At 46.0% G+C, this 20,829-nt stretch overlaps 1 protein-coding gene and 1 pseudogene across 3 annotated transcripts; one reads left to right on the forward strand and one right to left on the reverse strand.

Annotated features, from left to right (window-relative positions):
* Window positions 1-1,015: 1,015 nt before the first annotated feature.
* Window positions 1,016-19,592, reverse strand: POU5F1 (POU class 5 homeobox 1). Of its 2 annotated transcripts, none has more exons than XM_081902910.1 (5): window positions 18,965-19,592; window positions 8,723-8,837; window positions 6,673-6,803; window positions 2,524-2,685; window positions 1,016-1,735 (listed from the first exon to the last, which is right to left on the reverse strand). In XM_081902910.1, the coding sequence occupies exons 1-5, from the start codon at window positions 19,409-19,411 to the stop codon at window positions 1,445-1,447; spliced, it is 1,146 nt and encodes a 381-aa protein (XP_081759036.1). In that variant the 5' UTR covers window positions 19,412-19,592; the 3' UTR covers window positions 1,016-1,444. The 2 variants fall into 2 exon arrangements, with proteins under 2 accessions (XP_081759036.1, XP_081759035.1); XM_081902909.1 differs by having other exon boundaries at window positions 2,524-2,688.
* LOC309365244 (cytochrome c pseudogene) lies at window positions 14,849-15,199 on the forward strand (annotated as a pseudogene). Its single transcript has one exon. The product of its transcript is annotated as a cytochrome c pseudogene (transcript).
* Window positions 19,593-20,829: the final 1,237 nt, after the last annotated feature.

The raw sequence follows: 20,829 nt of genomic DNA on the forward strand, positions 1-20,829 counted from the left end.
TTTCAGACGTTTGCCGCAATTTGTGAACGAGGCAAGGCATTTCTAAAAAAGGGACAAATGCCCTTGGGGGGAAAGGCACTAATTTTTTTAATTATTATTATGCACCAACCGTTCTAGAGCAATGTAGACATTCTAGAGTGGTTTTTCCAACCTTGGGCCTGCACAAGATGTTGGAGCGCAACCGCCGTCATGAACAATAGTCAGGGATGGTGGGAGTGTCCCAGGGTTGGGGAAAACTCTGCTAGAGCACCAAAAGGACCATCCTAAATTTTCAGGAAAAGACATGCATTCATGTATCCCAATCAGTCTCTCTCTTACACAAATTTCTAAACTAACTTTGGCTTCAAAACTAACTTTGCATTCTTTGCTCAAGAGAGGAAGTCAGCGCCTAGAACGAAATCTACTTTGAGGCTTGACAGTGTGGCAGGAGGCCATTTCAGGAGACATTCCATATTAAAAGGATTCCTGGGGACCTGCTAACCTAGGTTTTCTAATCCTAGTTAACGCAGAACAGAACACCACATTCTAAAAACTCTCTGGACTGTACACTTCCTTCTACGGAAGAACTGTACAGAAGTATTATCCTTCTCCCCGGGAATTTTCTTTGCATGGAGGAAAACTGAACCACCCAGTTGTCAACTGCAGAATCAAAGTGTTAAGTTTTGCATCTCAACTGCTGTTTGTCTACCAGGCCATTGTTAAAGCACTTCTAAGCCTCACCGATCTCAACAGGAGAATGCTTCTTAAAAATGCTGAACTTAAAAGCACGATTCTTCTCCGGCTGCTAAAGTCAGTAGATCAGCCTTCCCCAACCCGGTGCCGTCCAGATGTTTTGGACTACGAGTCCCATCAGACCAAGACTTGACTGGGACTGATGGTAGTCCAAACATCTGGACAGCAGAAGGTTGGCAAAGGCTGCTGTCAATTCTTCAGAGAGCTGATGTCCAGATTACAATTGTAGTGATACAATGGAGATTAAAAAAGATGGCTCCCGCAAACTAGAACTATTTTTAAAGTCCCCAATGATGCTTCTAGGGCAGGCATAGGCAGCCTTCGGCGCTCCAGATGTTTTGGCCTACAACTCCCATGATCCCTAGCTAGCAGGACCAGTGGTCAGGGATGATGGGAATTGTAGTCTCAAGGGCCGAAAGTTGCCTATGCCTGTTCTAGGGGCACCATTTTCTCGCCTCGGGAATGTGATGAGCGGCAATTTAAAACCACGGTTACAATAAAAAACTAGATGCCTCGCCTGTTTCCCCTGGAAATTGCAATACCGCCAAGAAGTCCTGCATGCCTGATTTAAAAAGCAAAAAATAAAAGACAAAAATTAGACAACCCCTTTCTTAAAGGCTCCTTAGTCAGAAAGCAGGGAAGTAGCAAGGGAGCCTCTTTCCCGACTAAGGCTTAGGAAGGAGAAGCTTGTTTAAAGGGGGGGGGGAGCTCTTCAGCTCGAATGCATTGGGTGGCCCATGACGGCAGAACCAGAGGGGGAAGGAACGAAGGCGTCCCCTTCGTGGAAGGGGGGCAGGTACAGGGCAGCGAAGGCAGCGCCATTGTAGCCCTGGTGGGGTGGGCCCAGCTGGTGGTGGGCGGGGCCGAGCCCGGGGGGCGGAGCCTGGCGCGCGCCATGAGGGAAGGGAGGCGGTAGGGCCGGCCCGTCGTAATCATCCCGCGATCCAGCCCCTAAGTTGCGCCTGCCCTTCTGGCGACGGTTGCAGAACCAGACGCGGACAACCTACAAGGGGGAGATAAGAAGAAGACATATATAGGTTACTGCCAAGGCAACGTCCTCCATCTTGACCCACACCTCCTTCCTGCCATTTCTTGTCTTCCCAGAGGGTTCTGCAAGACCTTCTCTCTTGGGCATTGCAGAACAGGAACACAAGTCTCTTGGAATGACCTCCCACACTCCTTGGCCTCAGTCCTCAACTCTAAAGTCGGGAGTGCTGGGACTTGTGTTGCTTGCACGTTTTGCTTGTTGAATAATAAACGTCAGAAGCTTTTTCTTTTTTTAAAAAAAGGCATTATTTTAACAAACAACATACAATAATTAAATCTGCATGTTCAGATCTCTCCCCAGGTGTAGAACCCCAAGATTTGCAGAAACCATTTGCTGTACAGCCCCAAATGCTGCAGCGATTTGGGTGTGAATTTTGCTCGTTTTTTGTCCCGTCCTTTTTTGAGTTATGTCTTTTTGGACACTGTAAGCCTGAGGAGTGGCTGCTGGTTTTTTTAAATTGATTTGTAAGCTGCTCTTGGGGCTTTCACAGCTGAAAGGTGGGAAATAAATGCTATGAATGAATGAATGATTGAGCAGTCATGGGGGCAGGATAGAGACGGATATATTATAAATGGCAACAAATCAGTAGATAATTATACCCCACCCACAAAATACTGTAAGGAGCTTGAGCCCATCATTTTGGACTGGGCTCATTTTGATGGCGAAAGATTTATTTTTATTTTTGCCAGGAGTAGTGAAGTAGCAGGCGCTTGGGAAGGTGAAGAAAGATGGGTGTCACTCACATCCTTCTCCAGGCTGAGGTTATCAGCAATCTGCTCGATCTCGTCCACGTTGGGCTTGGGGCAGCGCATGAAGTAAGACTCAAGGGTTCCCCGCACGCTGTTCTCAATGCTGGTACGTTTACGTTTCCGGGCTTGGATCATGGCAGACTCCATGGAGCACAGCTGCTGCACAAGGGATAGCCATGTTTGGTGACGCTGCCAAACCCACAAGCCAGACCCACAACAACCCACCCTTCCCATCAGTGACTGGGCAGACTCTTGCACGCTACTCCTGTGTGCGCTCACTGGCATAGCCACAAGGAGGCGCTGGGAGCCTCGATTACTCCCTCCCGATTTAAGCCACGGTCAAATGACTCTGAAGTATATTCACCCTCTGGGCTGGCCAATCAACCAACGTTGCTACACCACCCTGATCGATAGCCATTTTGGCAAATCCTAGAGCCTCTTTTAGGACGCAGGTGGCGCTCTGGGCTAAACCAGAGCGCCTTGGACTTGCCGATCAGAAGGTCGGCAGTTCGAATCCCTGCGATGGGGTGAGCTCCCATTGCTTGGTCTCTGCTCCTGCCCACCTAGCAGTTCAAAAGCACGTCAAAGTGCAAGTAGATAAATAGGTGCCGCTCTGGCAGGAAGGTAAACGGAGTTTCCGTGCGCTGCTCTGGTTTGCCAGAAGCGGCTTAGTCATGCTGGCCACATGACCCGGAAGCTGTACGCCGGCTCCCTCGGCCAATAAAGCGAGATGAGCACCACAACCCCAGAATCATCCACAACTGGACCTAATGTTCAGGGGTCCCTTTACCTTTACCTTAGAGCCTCTTTTACCTTTGATGTTCTACTCTGGCCTATTCTCCCCCTCTCCAATATCAGAATTGTCCACTGTGCTTCAATCTGTTCTAAGCCCTTCATATACCACCATTTCTCCAGATGCCCCCCACCACCAGCTTTCCTCGCTCTTTAAATTCTGAAATGCTTCCCCTCTTTTCCTCTCATATACAGTGGTCCCTCGGGTTACATACACTTCAGGTTACAGACTCCGCTAACCCAGAAATAGTACCTCGGGTTAAGAACTTTGCTTCAGGATGAGAGCAGAAATCGTGCTCTGGCGGCGTGGCAGCAGCGGGAGGCCCCATTAGCTAAAGTGGTGCTTCAGGTTAAGAACAGTTTCAGATTAAGAACGGACCTCCAGAATGAATTAAGTACTTAACCCGAGGTACCACTGTACACCCTACATACCTGGCCTAACCCAACATGGCTCAACTTATGTTCTCAGCCCCCACTGGACTGTTGTTGTTGCCGTTCTCCTCAGGCTTAAGGTGTTCTTTGCTTTCTTTAAAAGTATTGTACTTCTGCAAATATTGAGGCTGCCCTCAAAGCCCATGACACTTCTCTCTTGGGGACAGATGGTGGCATTTCTGCTAGGAAGGACCAGCACTGGGTGTACGATACACAATCTGAAGTTAAGATTTCCTGGTTTGAATGATTTTCTCCCAAGTGATCGCCTCTGAGCTTTCTCCTCTTGGCGTTTAGGGAAGTTTTTAATGTTTAATGCATTACTGTATTTTAATATTGTGTTGGAAGCCGCCCAGAGCGGCTGGGGAAACCCAGCCAGATGGGCGAGGTATAAATAATATTTATCATCATCATCATCATCATCAAGACCAGCCTTGGATTCATTTCCTCTCCCCTTACACACCACAAACTCACATTTGCCAAATTGTAGCCCTTCTTCTTTCACAGTATTGTGAACTCCACATCCTTCGTCCGTTCTTATAAGCTAAAGTTCTGGTTAATAGTCTGTTCATCTTCCTTCTTCCTGGCCTGGCACACTCGCATCTTGGTCTCTAACTCCACTGCCAACATAATTTAGCTCTCCTATCACTCTGCCCACAACACTGGGCTGTTGTTGTTTTGGCTCTTTTATATTTTGTAAACAACAACAACAAGAAGAACAAAAAACACCAAACCCTCAAATCAAGTGGCGCATAAATTTCATGAAATAAATAATAATAAGCAGATAGTTTTTTTCTAGTCAGTTACTGACTTCCCTTCTTTAGCATGGACTCCTTGCCTTACTTTCCAAAGCCTATCCTCGCATCTTGTATCTCTCCCAGTGCGGGATTTACGTATAAGCTAAACAAGCTATAGCTTAGGCCCTCCCCCAAAAAATTCACTATTAATATACTTCTTAATTGTATTTCAGTTCAGCAATTACTTTGATAAAATACATATTTTGTTCTGTGCAAATGGCTTTAGATAACTATTAGGTCCATGAATTACCATACGGCATATGTTCAACACAAAAAACAGTGACAATTTGTTGTTGGCAAAGGATAGCTAGACAAACAAAGGGCCTCATTACCTTCAGTAGCTTAGGGCCTCATCAAACCTAAATCTGGCCCTGATCTCTGCCCATGACCTTCACCCCCTCAAAAAACGTATCCAGGCCCCTTAAACAACTTCGCCCAGTCTCCTTATCCCTGAACATTAAACTGCCCGCCTTGAGATGTGCAAATGGTATTCCTTTCACCTCCTTCAAATCCACTTTTCCTTCGTTGACTTTGTCATTTTCTCTTAAGCCTCACTCCCAAAACGTGATGATGAAGCCTTAAGATAGTACTTGTCCACAGTGCCCCTTCTTAGATAACCTCATCTTTCCCTCCCCTTAGAAGTTACTGGCCCGTATATTTGCTGCTGTAGCAGCATCTGAAATTGGTTCTGTGGCATTTGTTTTTATGCTGCATACTACCTTGATATTCCCATAATAATAATTTATTATTACCCTGCCTATCTGGCTGGGTTTCCCCAGACACTCTGGGCAGCTCCCAACAGAATTAAAAGCACAATAAAACATCAATTATTAAAAACTTCCCTAAACAGGGCTGCCTTCAGATGTCTTCTAAAAGTCAGGTAGTTGTTTATTTTCTTGACATCTGGTAGGAGGGCATTCCACAGGGCAGATGCCACCACCAAAAAGGCCCTCTGCCTGGTTCCCTGTAACCGCACTTCTATTACTGAAGGGTGGCTTATAAATTTAACACATTTTTATCACTGTTTTGGACTGTAATCTCTTTGGGGCAACATGTTTTAGAATGAACGAGTTGCATCCGACCAAATCATTGCATGTGGAAAACAATTTCTGTGAGTGCATGGCAACTATCCCTCCTTTTCCTTCCTCCTGGCGCCGCTGCACCCCTTAGATTTGCTCTAAGGTTTCTCCCAGTACTCTCCGGTATAATTTTCAGGAAGCGCAGGGAGATAAGAGGAAAATGAATTCTGCTGCACACATGGAACTGTGTGTGCAATGACTTAGCTCAGGGGTAGGCAACCTAAGGCCCATGGGGTACAAGCAGCCCACGGGGGTCGTTTAACCAGCCCACGAGCCGCTCCCCAACCAAGCCACCTTCTTGGCGAGTCCCCGTGCGCTGTGCTAAACCAGCCAGCACAGTGCAGGGACTCGCTTCCGTGGTGCCGGAAATCGCGACTGCAGATAATTTCAGGCGTGCGCACACTCGCACGCACGCAATCCAGTCCACAGAGGGATCTCTGCTGGAGTGAACTGGCCCAGGCAAGGTAAACGTTGCCGACCCCTGATTTAGCTGGATATAATATATTAATAATAATAATAATAATAATAATAATAATAATAATAATAATTGTTATTATTATTATTATTTATTATTTATACCCCGCCCATCTGGCTGAGTTTCCCCAGCCACTCTGGGTGGCTTCCAATCAAGTGTTAAAAACAATACAGCATTAAATAGTAAAAACTTCCCTAAACAGGGCTGCCTTCAGATGTCTTTTAAAGAGAAGATAGCTGCTTATTTCCTTCACATCTGAAGGGAGGGCATTCCACAGGGTGGGCGCCACTACCGAGAAGGCCCTCTGCCTGGTTCCCTGTAACCTCACTTCTCTCAATGAGGGAACCGCCAGAAGGCCTTCGGCGCTGGATCTCAGTGTCCAGGCTGAATGATGGGGGTATACAGCCTTCAGGTATACAGCCTAAGCTCTTTGGGGCAGAAGCCCATCAATATTGCCAAAGAAACTCTGCGCAGCCCCAGGCAGGGTGGCAAGCAATGGTTTGATAATAATAATTTAGCACCCAGACGAAGTGGGACACGCCACTCAACTCCCTCCCTCCAGAAGGCTCACCTCCTGCAAATTCTCGTTGGAATCAGCCTCTTCCAGCCAGCGCTGGAGGAGGGGCTTCAGTTTACACATGTTCTTGAAGCTGAGCTGCAAGGCTTCGAAACGGCAGATGGTGGTCTGGCTGAACATCTTCCCTGCGGGAGGGAGAAAAGAAGAAGACAGGCAAAAACCAGATTTGGGGACAGGAATGCAGGGAGTGCGCTAGAAGCAGAGGTAGGCAGGCAACGCAACAGGAACCATAACTCTGCATGATAATTGGGGACTTCCCAGGCTTTTTCCTGGCCCACGTAGGACCGGTCTGGATAGTGGGCCTTGGTGAAGACTTGACGTTTTTGATTTGAGTTCCTACTGAAATGAGGCGGCATTTTAATGTTATGTTTTAATCTTGTTTTTAAGTTGTATTTCAATCAATTGTTTTTATACACCCGGTGTTAGCTGCCCTGAGCCCAGTCTTGGCTGGGAAGGCAGTGGCGTAGTGTGGGGGGTGCAGGGGGGGGCCGGCCGCACAGGGTGCAACATCTGGGGTTAGGGTTAGGGGGCGCAAATCCATGGGTTTGGGGGTGCAAATCCATGGGTTTCGGGGTGCAAATCCATGGGTTTGGGGGCGCAAATCCACGGGTTAGGGGGCACAAATTACTTGCCTTGCCCCGTGCGCTGACAACCCACGCTACGCCACTGTGGGGAGGGCAGGGTATAAATAAAATTTAATAATAATAATAATAATGAAAAGCACAGCCTAGACTCAGATCAGAGGCAGCCCAAGACTGGAGGCAGCCATTCCTAGTTCAGTTGCCTCCAACGGAGGGATTTGTGATAGAGTTTTCACCACTAGCCGCAGGCTTATTTTTCCACCCAGGCCTTCCCCAGGGGTAGGGGGAAGCCTGGGAAGTGTGTCTAGAGGTCCTGGGCTGCCCAGTTGACAATACACCCCTCTAGGCCTCGCTGATGTGGTCCAAAGGAAAGCAGAGCAAGACATTTGGCACCAGCTTGGCTGCAGAAGTTTTTAGAAAGAGCCTTCCAACCATCTGTGGCAGGCATAGGCAAACTTGGCCCTTCAGAAGTTTTGGGACTACGATTCCCATCGCTCCCTGACCACTGGTCCTGTTAGCTAGGGATCATGGGAATTGTAGTCCCAAAACATCCGGAGGGCCGAGTTTGCCTGTGCCTGATCTGTTGCATGCTGACAGCTTCTGGGAGCCGCAGGTGAGAGATGAATGCAGGGGGGGACCAACGGAATAAAAACTACCCCAGAAGGAGCACGATGTTTCCCCCACCAGAGGCACAACCCCTCCTTTAACAACCCGTCCACCACTAGTATATATGTACCTTGGCTTCAGGTAGAGAAAATATGCAACTTGCTGCTCTGCCTCAGCCAGCAAAATGTGTTGGTCCAGCCAAGGCATAGGCAAACTCAGCCCTCCAGATGTTTTGGGACTACAACTCCCATCATCCCTAGCTAAGAGGACCAGTGGTCAGGGATGATGGGAATTGTAGTCCCAAAACATCTGGAGGCCCCATTTGCCTATTCCTGGTGCAGCCCAATAAGCATTTCCACCTGCTTGCCCCCATATCTGGAGGAGGGGAATAAGTTCACTGTGTTCAACTTGTTTCTGGATTCCCACGCTGAACACCTTAAAGGTCTCCTTTGTGGTATTATTTATTTATTTATTTATTTATTTATTTATTTATTTATTTATTTATTTTATAATAATTTTTAATGATTTTCATAACATACAACATACAGAAATTCAAACAAAAAAGAAAGACAGAAAAACACATACATCAAAAATAAACACCAACAAATAAAATTTGACTTCCCCATACCTCCCTTTCACCGCATCCTTGTTTTACCCTTGTTTTTAACAACCCTTAAATCAATTTTCTAGTCAACTCTCTTTTAGATCTTCTTAAGATTAACATTTACAGCTGTAATTCTCTATTTCTTACGCCTTAACATCTTATCAGTCCACAATTTTACAACAATTTTTAAGATATACTTTAAATTTTCCCCAATCCTCCTCCACTTTATTAATTAACACTGAAAAATACCCACCATACAGCAGACCCAGGGCCAGTCCCACGTCTGCCTGAGTAAAGCCCAGCGAGATTCTTTTGTGCTTCAGCAATTTGGCAAACTCTTCCAGATCCTCAGAGGTAGTAACAGGAACCTAGGGAGAAAGAAGGGAGAAAAGGTGGGCTTGGGTAAACAGAACAAGAACAAGGACGGCTTGTTTATGGGAAAACACATCAAATCAACACCACGGCCACCTCACCTCCACAGCTAGAGTTTGTAGCTGTCTTTCCCACTCAGGCCCCCAGGCCTCAAAGTCTAAACCATTGGTCACCAGTTAACCACCAATATTCCCCCAGGAAACCAGTAAGACTTAGATTCTGACCCGTTAAGCCAGGGGTAGAGAACTTGTGGATGTGCAATTCTCATGAGGCCCACCGGAGCGTCTGGGCTAAGCCATCAGGCCATGAGAGGTTTCTCATCAACTCCGTTCAACAGACAGGTCATATATAGTTGCATATATAGTGGAGAAGCCAGCATCATAAATTGTAATTTGGGGGGAAAGCACTAGAAGCATCCATGGTAGCTATTTCCATTGCTTTTGTTTGATTTGCCCCTTGCAAACAGCTGAAAGTCAGCACATTTTTGCTAATAAACCTGATTTGCAATGGGGGTCGAATAATTTTGATTGCATCTCTCTCTCCCCCGTGTGTGTGTGTGTGTGTGTGTGTGTGTGTGTGAGAGAGAGAGAGAGAGAGAGAGAGAGAGAGAGAGAGAGAGAGAGACTTTTTGTGAATTAGAAGTGTACATTCCATATCAGAAGTTGATCACCAAAACAGCCCAGGCTCTCAGCCCCAAATCTAATTTAGCTCTTAATAGCGGAATATTGCTGCCTTGTTGTTGTTTTTTAGAGCATCTGGATACAAACATATTACAGATGTGCAGAGGGAGTGACACTGATCAGCTACCAAGCCCTGTTAGCCTGAAAAGCCTTGGGACAAGGTTACCTGTATGAATAAACCTGTTTCTCAGTGATGATACCACAATCCACATGGCAGCTGTTTCTTGGCAGCCAGACCAGTTTTTCCACAGGGACAGATTAAGTAACTGAACTGAGTGTGTGTCTGAGGATACTTCCCAGACTGGTCTGCAATGGGCAGGTGCTGTGACAATGTGAGGAAAAGTTACCCCCAGGGAAAAAATTTTCTTTGTGTACTGCTACCACAGAGGATGACTAATCACTTAAAACTTGCAGTACTAGTCTTTAGCATATGTTATCTTTCTTCAGACACTGATTAGATCTTTCTCCCAGTCTAGTCAAGCAAATAGCTTCTCTGATAAACTCATATCCTTCACAAATACCAGGGGAATCCAAACACATTGGTGTTTTGTTCTTGAACTAAAGGAGCTGATCGCCTTAGCCTTGGGCCAGAATCAAATGGTTGTCTGAATGTGTCCCTGTCTGATGGCCCATCAGAGCTGATCACAACCCTTCCCAGAAAAAAAGGGTAGGACAGAATGAGGAACCCCATTTTCCAACTTCATATTTTATTTTATTTTTAAAAATGTTTTCTAAAGTGCATTATTTGAGTGATTCTGTTACTTCGGTCAACTAAAAATGGAACAAAATAGGGACAAGATTTCGGGGGTGGGGGATGAAGTACAAAAAATAAACTGTAGTAAAAACAAAACAAAAAATCCTTCCAGTAGCACCTTAAAGACCAACTAAGTCAGTTCTTGGTATGAGCTTTCGTGTGCATGCACACTTCTTCAGATACACTGAAACAGAAGTTTCCAGACCCTTCTATATAGTGAGAAGGTGGGGAGGGGTATTACTCAGAAGGGTGGTGGGAATGGGTGATCATTCCCAAGAACTGACTTAGTTGGTCTTTAAGGTGCTACTGGAAGGAATTTTTTTTGTTTTGACTATGGCAGACCAACACGGCTACCTATCTGTAACTTAAACTGTAGTAAGTTAAGCTTCTAGGTTCTATTCCAAGATGAAGAATAAAAAAATGTAAAACCTGGGCATGAGAGATTTTCTCTGCTGGGTGCTCAAATAATTTGGCCAGCTCTGGACATACATCAAGGTGAAATTTGTTGTAACACCTCAGGCAACCAAATGTCTTGAAGCAGCCCTAGGAGCCACAGAACCACCTGAGATGCTTCAACGCTTATCTTAAGAACTGGGAAAATTCAGGAAAGTCTAACATCCGTTAAGACAGGGGCTCCCAAATTTTCTTCCTCACAGACCACTTGAAAACTGCTGAGGGTCTTGGTGAAGATTTGTCTGCTTGTTGTTATCAACTGCAATGCACTGCCAATGTATGTAACATTTGCTGCCAGAATTCTAATTGCAAAAGGCTGGAAGGAAGAGTATATTCCATCTAAATAAGAATGGCAAAACAAAATAAGAGAGTACGCTGAGCTGGTGAGATTATCAGCAAGGTTAAGAGATGTTAAAGACTGCAAGAAGATCAGACGTATCCATTCTTAAGGAAATTAGCCCTGAGTGCTCACTAGAAGGACAGATCCTGAAGCTGAGGCTCCAATACTCTGGCCACCTCATGAGAAGAGAAGACTCCCTGGAAAAGACCCTGATGTTGGGAAAGATGGAGGGCACAAGGAGAAGGGGACGGCAGAGGACGAGAGGGTTGGACAGTGTTCTCGAAGCTACCAGCATGAGTTTGACCAAACTGTGGGAGGCAGTGGAAGACAGGAGTGCCTGGCGTGCTCTGGTCCATGGGGTCATGAAGAGGCGGACACGACTAAACAACAACATGTGCCAAGAGCCTTTTATCCATCACCAGCTACTTGGGTTTGTCCTCACACACTTTAGCATTAAAGAGAAAGGATTCTAGGGCAGGCGGAGCATCTGATTTTTAAATTGGAGATCTGTGTGTGTGTGTGTGTGTGTGTGTGTGTGTGTGTGTGAAAGCAAGCACTGCCAGAATTCTCATTGCTGGTGCCTCCTTTTAGCCTGAACTTGAAGCACCCCAAAATAAGGACTGAGGTTCACAAGAGCATGCACAAAGCCCTGTGCAAGGAAGTAGACAGGGTTCCTGCTCTGCTATCTTTCACCCCTCACCAGCCCAAAGAGAGATTACAAGAAGCAAAGGAGATTAACAAGACCTCAAAGACATGTAACAGGCTATGCACCATTCTTTGACTCATGTTTTGCTCTGGATGTTGTTCCCAGCCTTCTGCTATTCAACAGTGTACTTCTCCCATCTTGCCACAGACGGTCATGCTGCAGTCCCTAGGCCAGGGATAGCCAACACGGTGTGTTGTAGACTCAGCTCCTATCAACCCAGCCTATCAACCCAGCCAGATTACGACCAGGGATGATGGGAGCTGTAGTCTATTTGGAGGGTCCCACATTGGCTACCCCAGATTGGTTGAAGGAACCCTCTTTCTTGGTGCCAATCTCCATCACAATTAAGGGCTGGGATTTCTTCCATTGTCAAAAGACCTGGAGTGTCTAACACAGGCATAGACAAACTCTGCCCTCCAGATGTTTTGCGACTACAGCTTCCATCATCCCTAGCTAACAGGACCAGTGGTCAGGGATGATGGGAATTGTAGTCTCAAAACATCTGGGGGGCTAAGTTTGCCATAGCACTACATTAAGATGTGCTATGATGCCACTTTAAACAGCTATGGCTTCCCTCCAAAAATTATGGCAGCTGTAAAGATGTTGTTAAGGATGCTGAGAGTTGTTAGGTGACACATACACACACACACACACACACACACACACACAATTCTCCTCACAGAGCTACAATTCCCAGAGTGGTTTAACAATCAATCCCTCTTTCCAGGAAAAGCTGGGAAATGAAGTTCTGTGAGGGGGAATGGGGGTTTCCTGACACAACTGTAAGCACCCATAACAAATGACAGCTCCCGGGATCCTTTGGGGGAAACCATTACTCTTTAATAAAGCACTGTCGTAGCGCTTTAATTAAATGTGTGAGGCGAATGTGGCCAAAGCCAGATTTTTTTATGCAAAGACGGATCAAGAAAGGCTGGAGAGATACAGGAAAAGTCCAGCGCAGTAACAGTAAATCAGATCAGTAGTTGGGTTCCTACTGAGGGTATTTGTCAAGCCAACAGGACGGTGACAAAGGACTGAGGGTTGGCGCGATCGTTCTGTGATATTATGGCAGTGGACAAAGATGCAATGTAACTTTGGAATGAATGTGTAATAAGAACAAGAAGTAATAGTAATTGTGGTTGGAGGTACCATTTCCCTCCCACCCAACTTTCTCATTTTTAAATACAAGTCAGGATTTTGGAACCTGAGAAGTAGCAGCAGAGCCATTGCCCTGCGCTCCCTGCCTCAAAAAAAACACACACAAAAAAACCAGGGTAGGGGGGAAAGAGTGAAAAAATAGGTTAAAAGCTGTAGCTTGATCAGCACAGCAGGGTAAACAGCCTGAAAGATGAGCTGGGGCCCTTCTCGTGCCCCCCCATACCGGCAACATCATCAGTGAAAACTTTTGCCTTCTGACAATTTTGCCTTCTTCTAGAAAAGGTGGTGTTGTCCTCCCCCCTTCAGAAAGAGCAAAAGTAGATTAAAAGGGTCTTTTGTGTTCCCCGCCCATCCCACTTCCATTGATCTTTGGGCAAGGGAACAGATATTGCCTGGACCCAAGTGCAGATACCTCTGGGCAGGGTTCGGCTCACATTGCAGATAAGATTTTTTGCACCCAATAAAGAATACCTGTTCCGCAACACCTCAAGAAACGCAACACTTCTACAATCGCCCCCTTTAGCATTTTTAAAAATATTTATTTGGTGCAGGTATGAAATCCCTTCTGGAGCAGGCTGGCCAAACAGCCGCAAAGCTTGCAAAGGCCCTCAGATCTCCTGGAGATCACAGGAGACGATTTTAGCATAACAAGTCAACTGTGCCTCCAATACAGTTATTTGAACTGCCTCAACATAAGGTTGCCACCGCTATTTCTGGCCTTAAGACTGTTCCTCTTTTGAAAGCCGGCTGGCGTTCAAAGCTTCTCTGAATTTCAGGAGTGTGAAAAAGTTCGGCGAGAAACAGCTATTGGTGACATTTATACAGCTGCCAAACAACCTTGTGGATATATAATCCATTTATGAAAATGCAATAAAAATGGTCAGCAGAGAGATAAACTCAGTTTCACAGCATGACTTAACATGTAAACGGTGGGTTACAATTCAAAGAAGGTGCTGGCAGGCCTCTTTGGGGAGGATTTTCCACAAACGGGGTGCCACTACCAGGAAGGTCCTCACTCAAGGCCAATTTCCCCTTTTTTCCATACTTGTTTCAGGATTTAAAGCCATATATCCTGCACAGCTGACCATGACCTCTCCTGAGATAGGAGAATTTAGGTATAGTCCTACCCAGTAACATCAGTAAAATACCTCTGAGCACATACAGAGTGCATTTTCTCACCACTAGGCAACCACTGCCAGTTCCCACACATATCTGGGCTCCTAGGAAGCCTGTAGCCTCACATGGCAATAGCATCCTTTCTTATACAGTGCTACCTCGAGTTAGAAACGCCTCAGGTTACAAACGCTTCAGGTTACAAACTCTGCTAACCTGGAAGAGTTACCTCGAGTTGAGAACTTTGCCCCAGGATGAGAACGGAAATTGTGTGCCAGCAGCGCAGCGGCAGCAAGAGGCCCCATTAGCAAAAGCACGCCTCTAGTTAAGAACAGTTTCAGGTTAAGAATGGACCTCCGGAACAAATTAAGTCCATAACTAGAGGTACCACTGTAGTCTGAAGGCAAGCACATGATTATAGATGTCATTTTTATTATTTTTACTTTAAAAACGTTGTCATTTTCTACGAGGTAGAACGACGTTTATTCCCAAGCATTAGGGTAGGAGAAAACTGCCTTTAAATTCGAAGCACCATTGCATGAATGAAGAAAATTTCAAATGCAAAATGGAAGTGCCTAGAGCCCTTTAAAAAAAATAAATCAGGATTGAGAAACTTTTTTTGCTTGATTTTTGCTCTCAACGTTTCTGGAACGTAGAAGCAGATGCAAAGAACAGAATGGGGAGGAAGAGAAATTGTGTTTACTAATTACTAACCGAAGTAATTAATGCATAAAGGTAAAGGACCCCTGACAGTTAAGTCCAGTCGTGAACGACTCTGGGGTTGTAGCGCTCATCTCGCTTTGCATCCCTTCCTCTACTTTGAGTGCAGTGACCATGGGAGACGTTGAGAAGGGCAAGGAAATTGGTGTTCAGAAGGGTTCACAGTGCCACACAGCTGGAAAGGGAAGCAAGCACAAAACTGGCCCTAATCTACATGGTCTTTTTGGCCAAAAGACCGGTCAAGCCGAAGGTTCCTCTTGCAGGGAAGCCAACAAAAGCAAAGGTATAACCTGGGGAGAAAATACACTGCTGGTTTACTTGGAAAACCCCAGGAAGTAAGGTATATTCCAGGAACTAAGATGACATTTGCTGGCATTAAGAAGGGGGAGAGGATGGGTTTAATAGCATGCCTTAAGGAGGCCACTTCTAACTAATGGCTTCTAAATGCCTTATTTCACCTTACAAATGGAAATGACTCTCTGATGAGATTGGTTTTTAACTTTCCGTTTTTGCATGCATTATATTGCAACAGCTTCAAAAATCCTTCAGCCAGAGAACTTTGATCACGGATGGTTCTTAACGTATGTACTTGTTGTTGCATTATAATTTACAGAATTGAATGAGTACAGTCAGGGTGACTCTAGTGTTTCCTGATCATGTAATTAAAAAAACAACAACCCCTCTCTGTCAAAAAACAAAAAGCAGGACAAATACCTTTATTGAGATGAACCAAAAGTTAATGATCAAACTAGACATCAAATTTTGCAGGACTCCTCTGGACTGGATGTTATGTTCAACAAAACTGATAAAAGGAGGGAAAGACTTAGGGGAATGACTGAAGAGGCTCATTGTAAGCCATGGAGTGATTTATGAAGAAAACGCAATTTCAGAACTCAAAACAGAAATTTACCTTTGCGAATCACGAGATGATATGGGATTGTGGTGTCATGTGAGGGGAAGAGAGACAGACAGACAGAGAGAGAGCGCAACCATTTGTACTAGACCCTCAAAAATGATTATTTGACCTTGATTCAACTCAAAAGCGACTTCAGAAACTGTAAACCTCATGGGTGTCAGAAATGGCACTGCACACACACGCAGAGAATAAGTTAAGGGGACATGGTGGGAGAGCCCTGATCCCATTTGACAGGACATTTAAAGTGGAAAACATTTGCAGGACAAATATCCAACATTGCTCTTTATAAGTTTTAACCCCACTGCCAATCAGTTGTGCTGGATGATTAGAATTATGGTATTGGGGGGGGGGAGAGGAAAATGCCCCTGCCTTTCACCATGCTCAGAATTATAAACTTCTACAATCCACTTCTGTTTAGTCCTTAGCTTGGAGACTTAGAAAAGCCACCCCAACACCAAAAATATGAGATATGGGGCAGACGAGATGAGAAGAAAAACCACTTGCACTAAAAAAATAAAAAGCAGAGTTCCTTCCACCTACAGTTTCTCATTTATAGAAAGAAGATGCGTTCCACAGAGAATATATAGGAATGGCCATGCAGTCACCTGCAAAAGAAGATGATATGTGCCATCTGGCTGTGGGCTGTAAAGTTTTCAATAGGCAAGATCTTGAGCTTGGAGAGTTTATCAGTGATCAATGCCCCTGGGCCACAGCAACTTTCCATTTTAAACACAAGCGGAAATAAGCAACATTGATTGCTTTTGCACAAGCGGATATTAAGGAGAAGCTTGCAGAGATGACGGGATAGATCTAGATATCCAACAGGGACTGGAATGTGTTTAAAGGATACTTGCAAAACCATATTGAAAAATCAGAACTCAGAAAAATCAGAATAAACAAGTTCCGTTTTAAATACTGAAATACTAAATAAGATGGATAGCAATGTGTAATAGAAAAAGAAGCATGGAATTAGGTTAAAGGTGTGTGAAATAAAGTAATAGAAGTGGAAAGAAATTGCAATTGAGTAGATTGGAAGTAAAACACAAAGGTGGGGTGAGAGGTGGTGGATGGGAAAAGGAATTATATGTGGGACTGAATGAAGGTATGTTTGAACATTTTTAAGGATTGTATGAAATGTATGTTTGTATGCTTGTATATTCGCAATATGTGTGTATTAATGCTGAATTATTTTAACAATAAAAACTTTTTTAAAAAAAAATAGATATCCAAAATCTTCAGTGGACTCTGGCACTAAGTTTTCAGATGTGTCCTTGGAATAAAAAATATATATAAGCTAAGGAATTCCTCCCAGCAACTCTGAGGCCACAAGTAAGTATCTCTATAAGCCACGTAGTGAGGGCAGGTTCCTAGAACTAAAGGGGGCCTCACAAGTCATCTTGTTTAACACCCTGCTAGATACTGGAAATTGAGAAGTAGACTATAACATCGCAATAAGGGCTGCCTCTGCTTGGAGACCACCACTGAGGGAGAGTTCATTACTCCTCTAGGTAATTGCTGAACTGCTCCATTAACACTCAAGGAAAATCTCCCTCCTATAAAAGCCTATAGGCTATTGTCTTCTCCCTCTGGGGCAGCAGAGAACAAGTTTTTGCTCTTCAGATATCTGATGCGTGTCCCACCCAGAGATAGTTTTGTTACTACTGTCCAACCAGGTACACACCCTGTCCTCAGCTCAATCACTTTGTCCCATCCTCCCCAACTTTGGAACTCTGCATTTGAATAATTTTCTGCATCCCTGTCTTCTGAGGTTTCGGCTTTCCTTCTCAGCTTTGTGCCATCTGCAAACTGTGATAAAGATTCCCTTTATCCCTTCTTCTAAGTACTGTAGCCACTGATAAGAACATAAAAGTATATCAGATCCAGGACTCATCACCCCAAAGGAAACCTCCCCCCCCCCCCCATTTTGCTCTTCCAAGTTCTTCAACAATCTTTGAGGACAGTTTCCCAATCATTTGTGAATCCACTGAACAGTAATATCTTCCAGCTCACGCTTAACAAAAACTTTTTGTCAACTGCTTTGCTGAAAACAAGATAAATTGCATCAAGCAGCGTTCCCACAATCTGCTAAGTTAATAACTCAATCAAAAAAGTGATTAACCTAGCAGGAGCCAGCATGGATTTGTCAAGAATAAATCATGCCGCACTAATCACTGTGTTGTTATCAAGATGCTTCTAATCTCTCCTAGCCTGCGAACACCTGGGGAAAAGGAGAGTTCAAGTCACTGCCTCTCAGCTTAACCTACCTCACAGGGTTGTTGTGAAGATTAAATGAGAAGGGGGAGAACCACACACACCACCATCAGCCTCTTGGAGATGAAGGTGGGATATAAACAGACACAGCTATTAGCCATGAGAGCTAGGCAGAACCTCCAGATACAGGGGAAGCCTACCAGTGGATACCAGTTATTGGCAACTAACAAGGGAGGGCTGCTGGATTCATGCCCTACTTATGAGTTCCTGTCTGGCTGCTGCTGGCAAAAAGCACTAACTAGATGGACCTGATCCAGCAGGGCTCTAGTATGTAATAAAATCAAGTAGTAGTTGGAGAACACAGAGCTTACATTCTGAAGAGAAAGTACTGGGGTCCAAACCTGCCCAGAAACACCATCATCTAACCTTGCAACCCTATGGGGGTTACATACAGAACATGTTGCCATCGTGCCTCATGCATGCAATTAAGTATAGTCCAACCACAACACTGCTTGAAGTAGGAAACGGTCAACCAGACGCTAGACTTGAATCATAACAGTTCAGATCCCTGCGCAAACCCTGGGCCACTGGAATCTCATTTCCAAGTTTATTCCTGGTAGTTACCACCAAGCCCTTTGCGTTTTAAGACTGATACAAATGCAGACTCTGTGGCTTTAACCATGTCCTGGTTTTCCTCTCCCCCAGACAGACCACCTTTTGCTTTAAGACCTATGGCATGCTGAAAACGGACATAGATATTCACTTCCTATTTCATACAATAACTATGGGGTACCCAATTAAGTTGACAAGACAGGACAAACCTTGCTAGCAATGTGGAAACTAAGCGCGTCCATTGCACCATTTACTTGAACACTCTCCATATTTCCCTTTCTGTAATTCTTATCCTCTCTCACCATCCATCTGTAGGGCTGGGAATCCAAAATCCTGTAGAAAGCGGCTGCCAGCCCGTGTAGGTAATACTGAACTAGATGGGCTCGACTCTGCAGAAGGCTGTTTCTTATGTCCCTCACTCTTCCCCCTGGGGTTTCCAGACTCACAACAGCATCCTTACCTCATCTCCGCTGCCGCCACCACCATCCTCCTTGACTTCTCCAGAGGCTGCCTGCCCACCTGGGCTGCTGCTACCATGACTCTGGGGACTGGTCTCCTCGCTGCCAGTCAGGCTGCCCAGATCATCATCCTGGCTAGCGGGGCTGCTGGAGCGCTGGGGCTCCTCCCTGGGTGAAGCAGCTCCACCACTATCTCCAGGTGCAATGGAGGCCGAGGGGTTCGGCACAAGGCAGCCACCTGCCCAGGTGTGCACATAGGAGGGCCCTGGCTGCTCAAAGTCAGGCTCCACTTTGATGTCAGGTTTTGGGCCTTGGCAAGCGGCTTCCCCAGGCTGAGGGACTCCATAAGCTCCCATCATCACCCCGGGGTGGTGACTCCAGGCATCTCCAGCAGAGAAGGGGTACCAAGTCCGGGGAGCTTCTCCTCCGCCAGGGTGGGACTCGAGCATCCCTCCCGGAGGCCCGTAGTCAGGCCTGAACCCAAATCCCTGCCCAGGGGCTGCCCCACTGAAGGCTTCAGGCAAGAAGCCTCCACTAGCTTCATGGTGAGGAACAGGAGGGGTGTTGCCAAGGTGGAGCCCTTGGGCAGGGAAAGGATAGGGGCGATCTAACTCTCTGCCCAAGTGCCCAGCCATGGCAAACTTGGTTGTTTTCTTTTTTTCAGAAACTCAAAAAGTGTCCAGGAAGCAGAGTTATTGCTTTTAATCCAAAGGTGGGAACCCAGGTGTGGATAAACTGATGCTAGCAGAAGTTCAGAAAGTCCAAAGAAACGCAGCCCCTAAAAACTTTCCTAGGTCTTCTTCCCCAAATCAGATCTTTTCTTCAGCTCTTGCAGCCACTCAAAGGACGTTGCCACCACCACAGAGAGACCCCTAAATGGAAGCCAACTTTAGTAGCACTCACAGTTCGGTCAATCAGGCCCGGGGGTGAAGAGGGAAAAAAATAGAGAAAGCTGGAAGGAAAAAAAGCTGAGAAGATCTGAACAACCAGCTGACCAGCAGCTAATTATTTTTAAAAAGTTAGCAGACTTGGTGCATCCAAGTCTGGGTCCAAGAATCCCGGTGCAAAGTGAGATGTGAGGAAAGGGTGCAGAATAGATCCGCTCTGTCTATAGGTTGAAGTCAAGGTGTGCAGCTGGCTGAAGAAGAGACCAGCCAACGATGCAAGGTCCCCAAAACCCCGAAGTGGTGAGAAGTGTCCCCAGACGCCCAGCCCAGGCAGAAGCTACAGCGCTTCTCCGCTCCGACCTCCACCGGTGGGGCGGATTTGAAAGCCTATGGGGCCATCCTGAAAGCTGCCCCGCCCCTCCGGCTTAAAGAGATCCTGCGCGCCCACCCCTCCTGGCTGCCAGGTATTGGTCAAAGGGGAGTAGATCGGGAGTGAAGACCCCCGCCCTCCCCTCCCCCTCCTCCCCAGCTTCAAAGGGCCAGCAGCCCCCCAACCACCGCCAATGCCATGGGCCCAACAAAGCTCATTCTGCAGCCCCATATGGCCCATTCAGACCTAGACAATAGAGCTCGGGCCTCTACCCCTGAAGGGGGGGGAGAGATGGCCCTGTGAGAGGGGCAAAGGATCTGGGGGGCTTCAAAGCCAAAGGGAGGAGGAGTTGAGAAGGCTCAAAAGAGGGCGCCCTGTTGGATGGGGAGGAGGTGGGTGGGCGCTTTTGGGGTTCCTGGGAGGGTTGGAGGGGAGCATGGGCCATGGAGGGCTGGTTCAGGAGGGAAGGGGTTAAAATTAATGGGTTATGAACAGGGACACTCTCATTTTCCTACTCTTATTGAAATACTGCCCCTCAATGAGGCCAAACCAGTGCCTGGGTAAGCTAAACAAGCTGTAGCTTAGGGGTCCACTCTCTTGGGGGCCCCCA

This window comes from Podarcis melisellensis, assembly GCF_964234715.1.
Source record: "Podarcis melisellensis genome assembly, chromosome: 2".
NCBI classification, from domain to species: Eukaryota; Metazoa; Chordata; class Lepidosauria; order Squamata; family Lacertidae; genus Podarcis; species Podarcis melisellensis.

Coding starts and splice junctions, on each gene's coding strand:
- POU5F1 (XM_081902909.1), bottom strand. CDS start 19,411: ATGCTCGAGTCCCACCCTGGCGGAGGAGAAGCTCCCCGGACTTGGTAC. Junction 6,804..8,722: donor GGCCCTGGGTCTGCTGTATG/GTGGGTATTTTT, acceptor TCCCTCCCGCAG/GGAAGATGTTCAGCCAGACC. Junction 2,689..6,672: donor CCAACGAGAATTTGCAGGAG/GTGAGCCTTCTG, acceptor TCCCTTGTGCAG/CAGCTGTGCTCCATGGAGTC.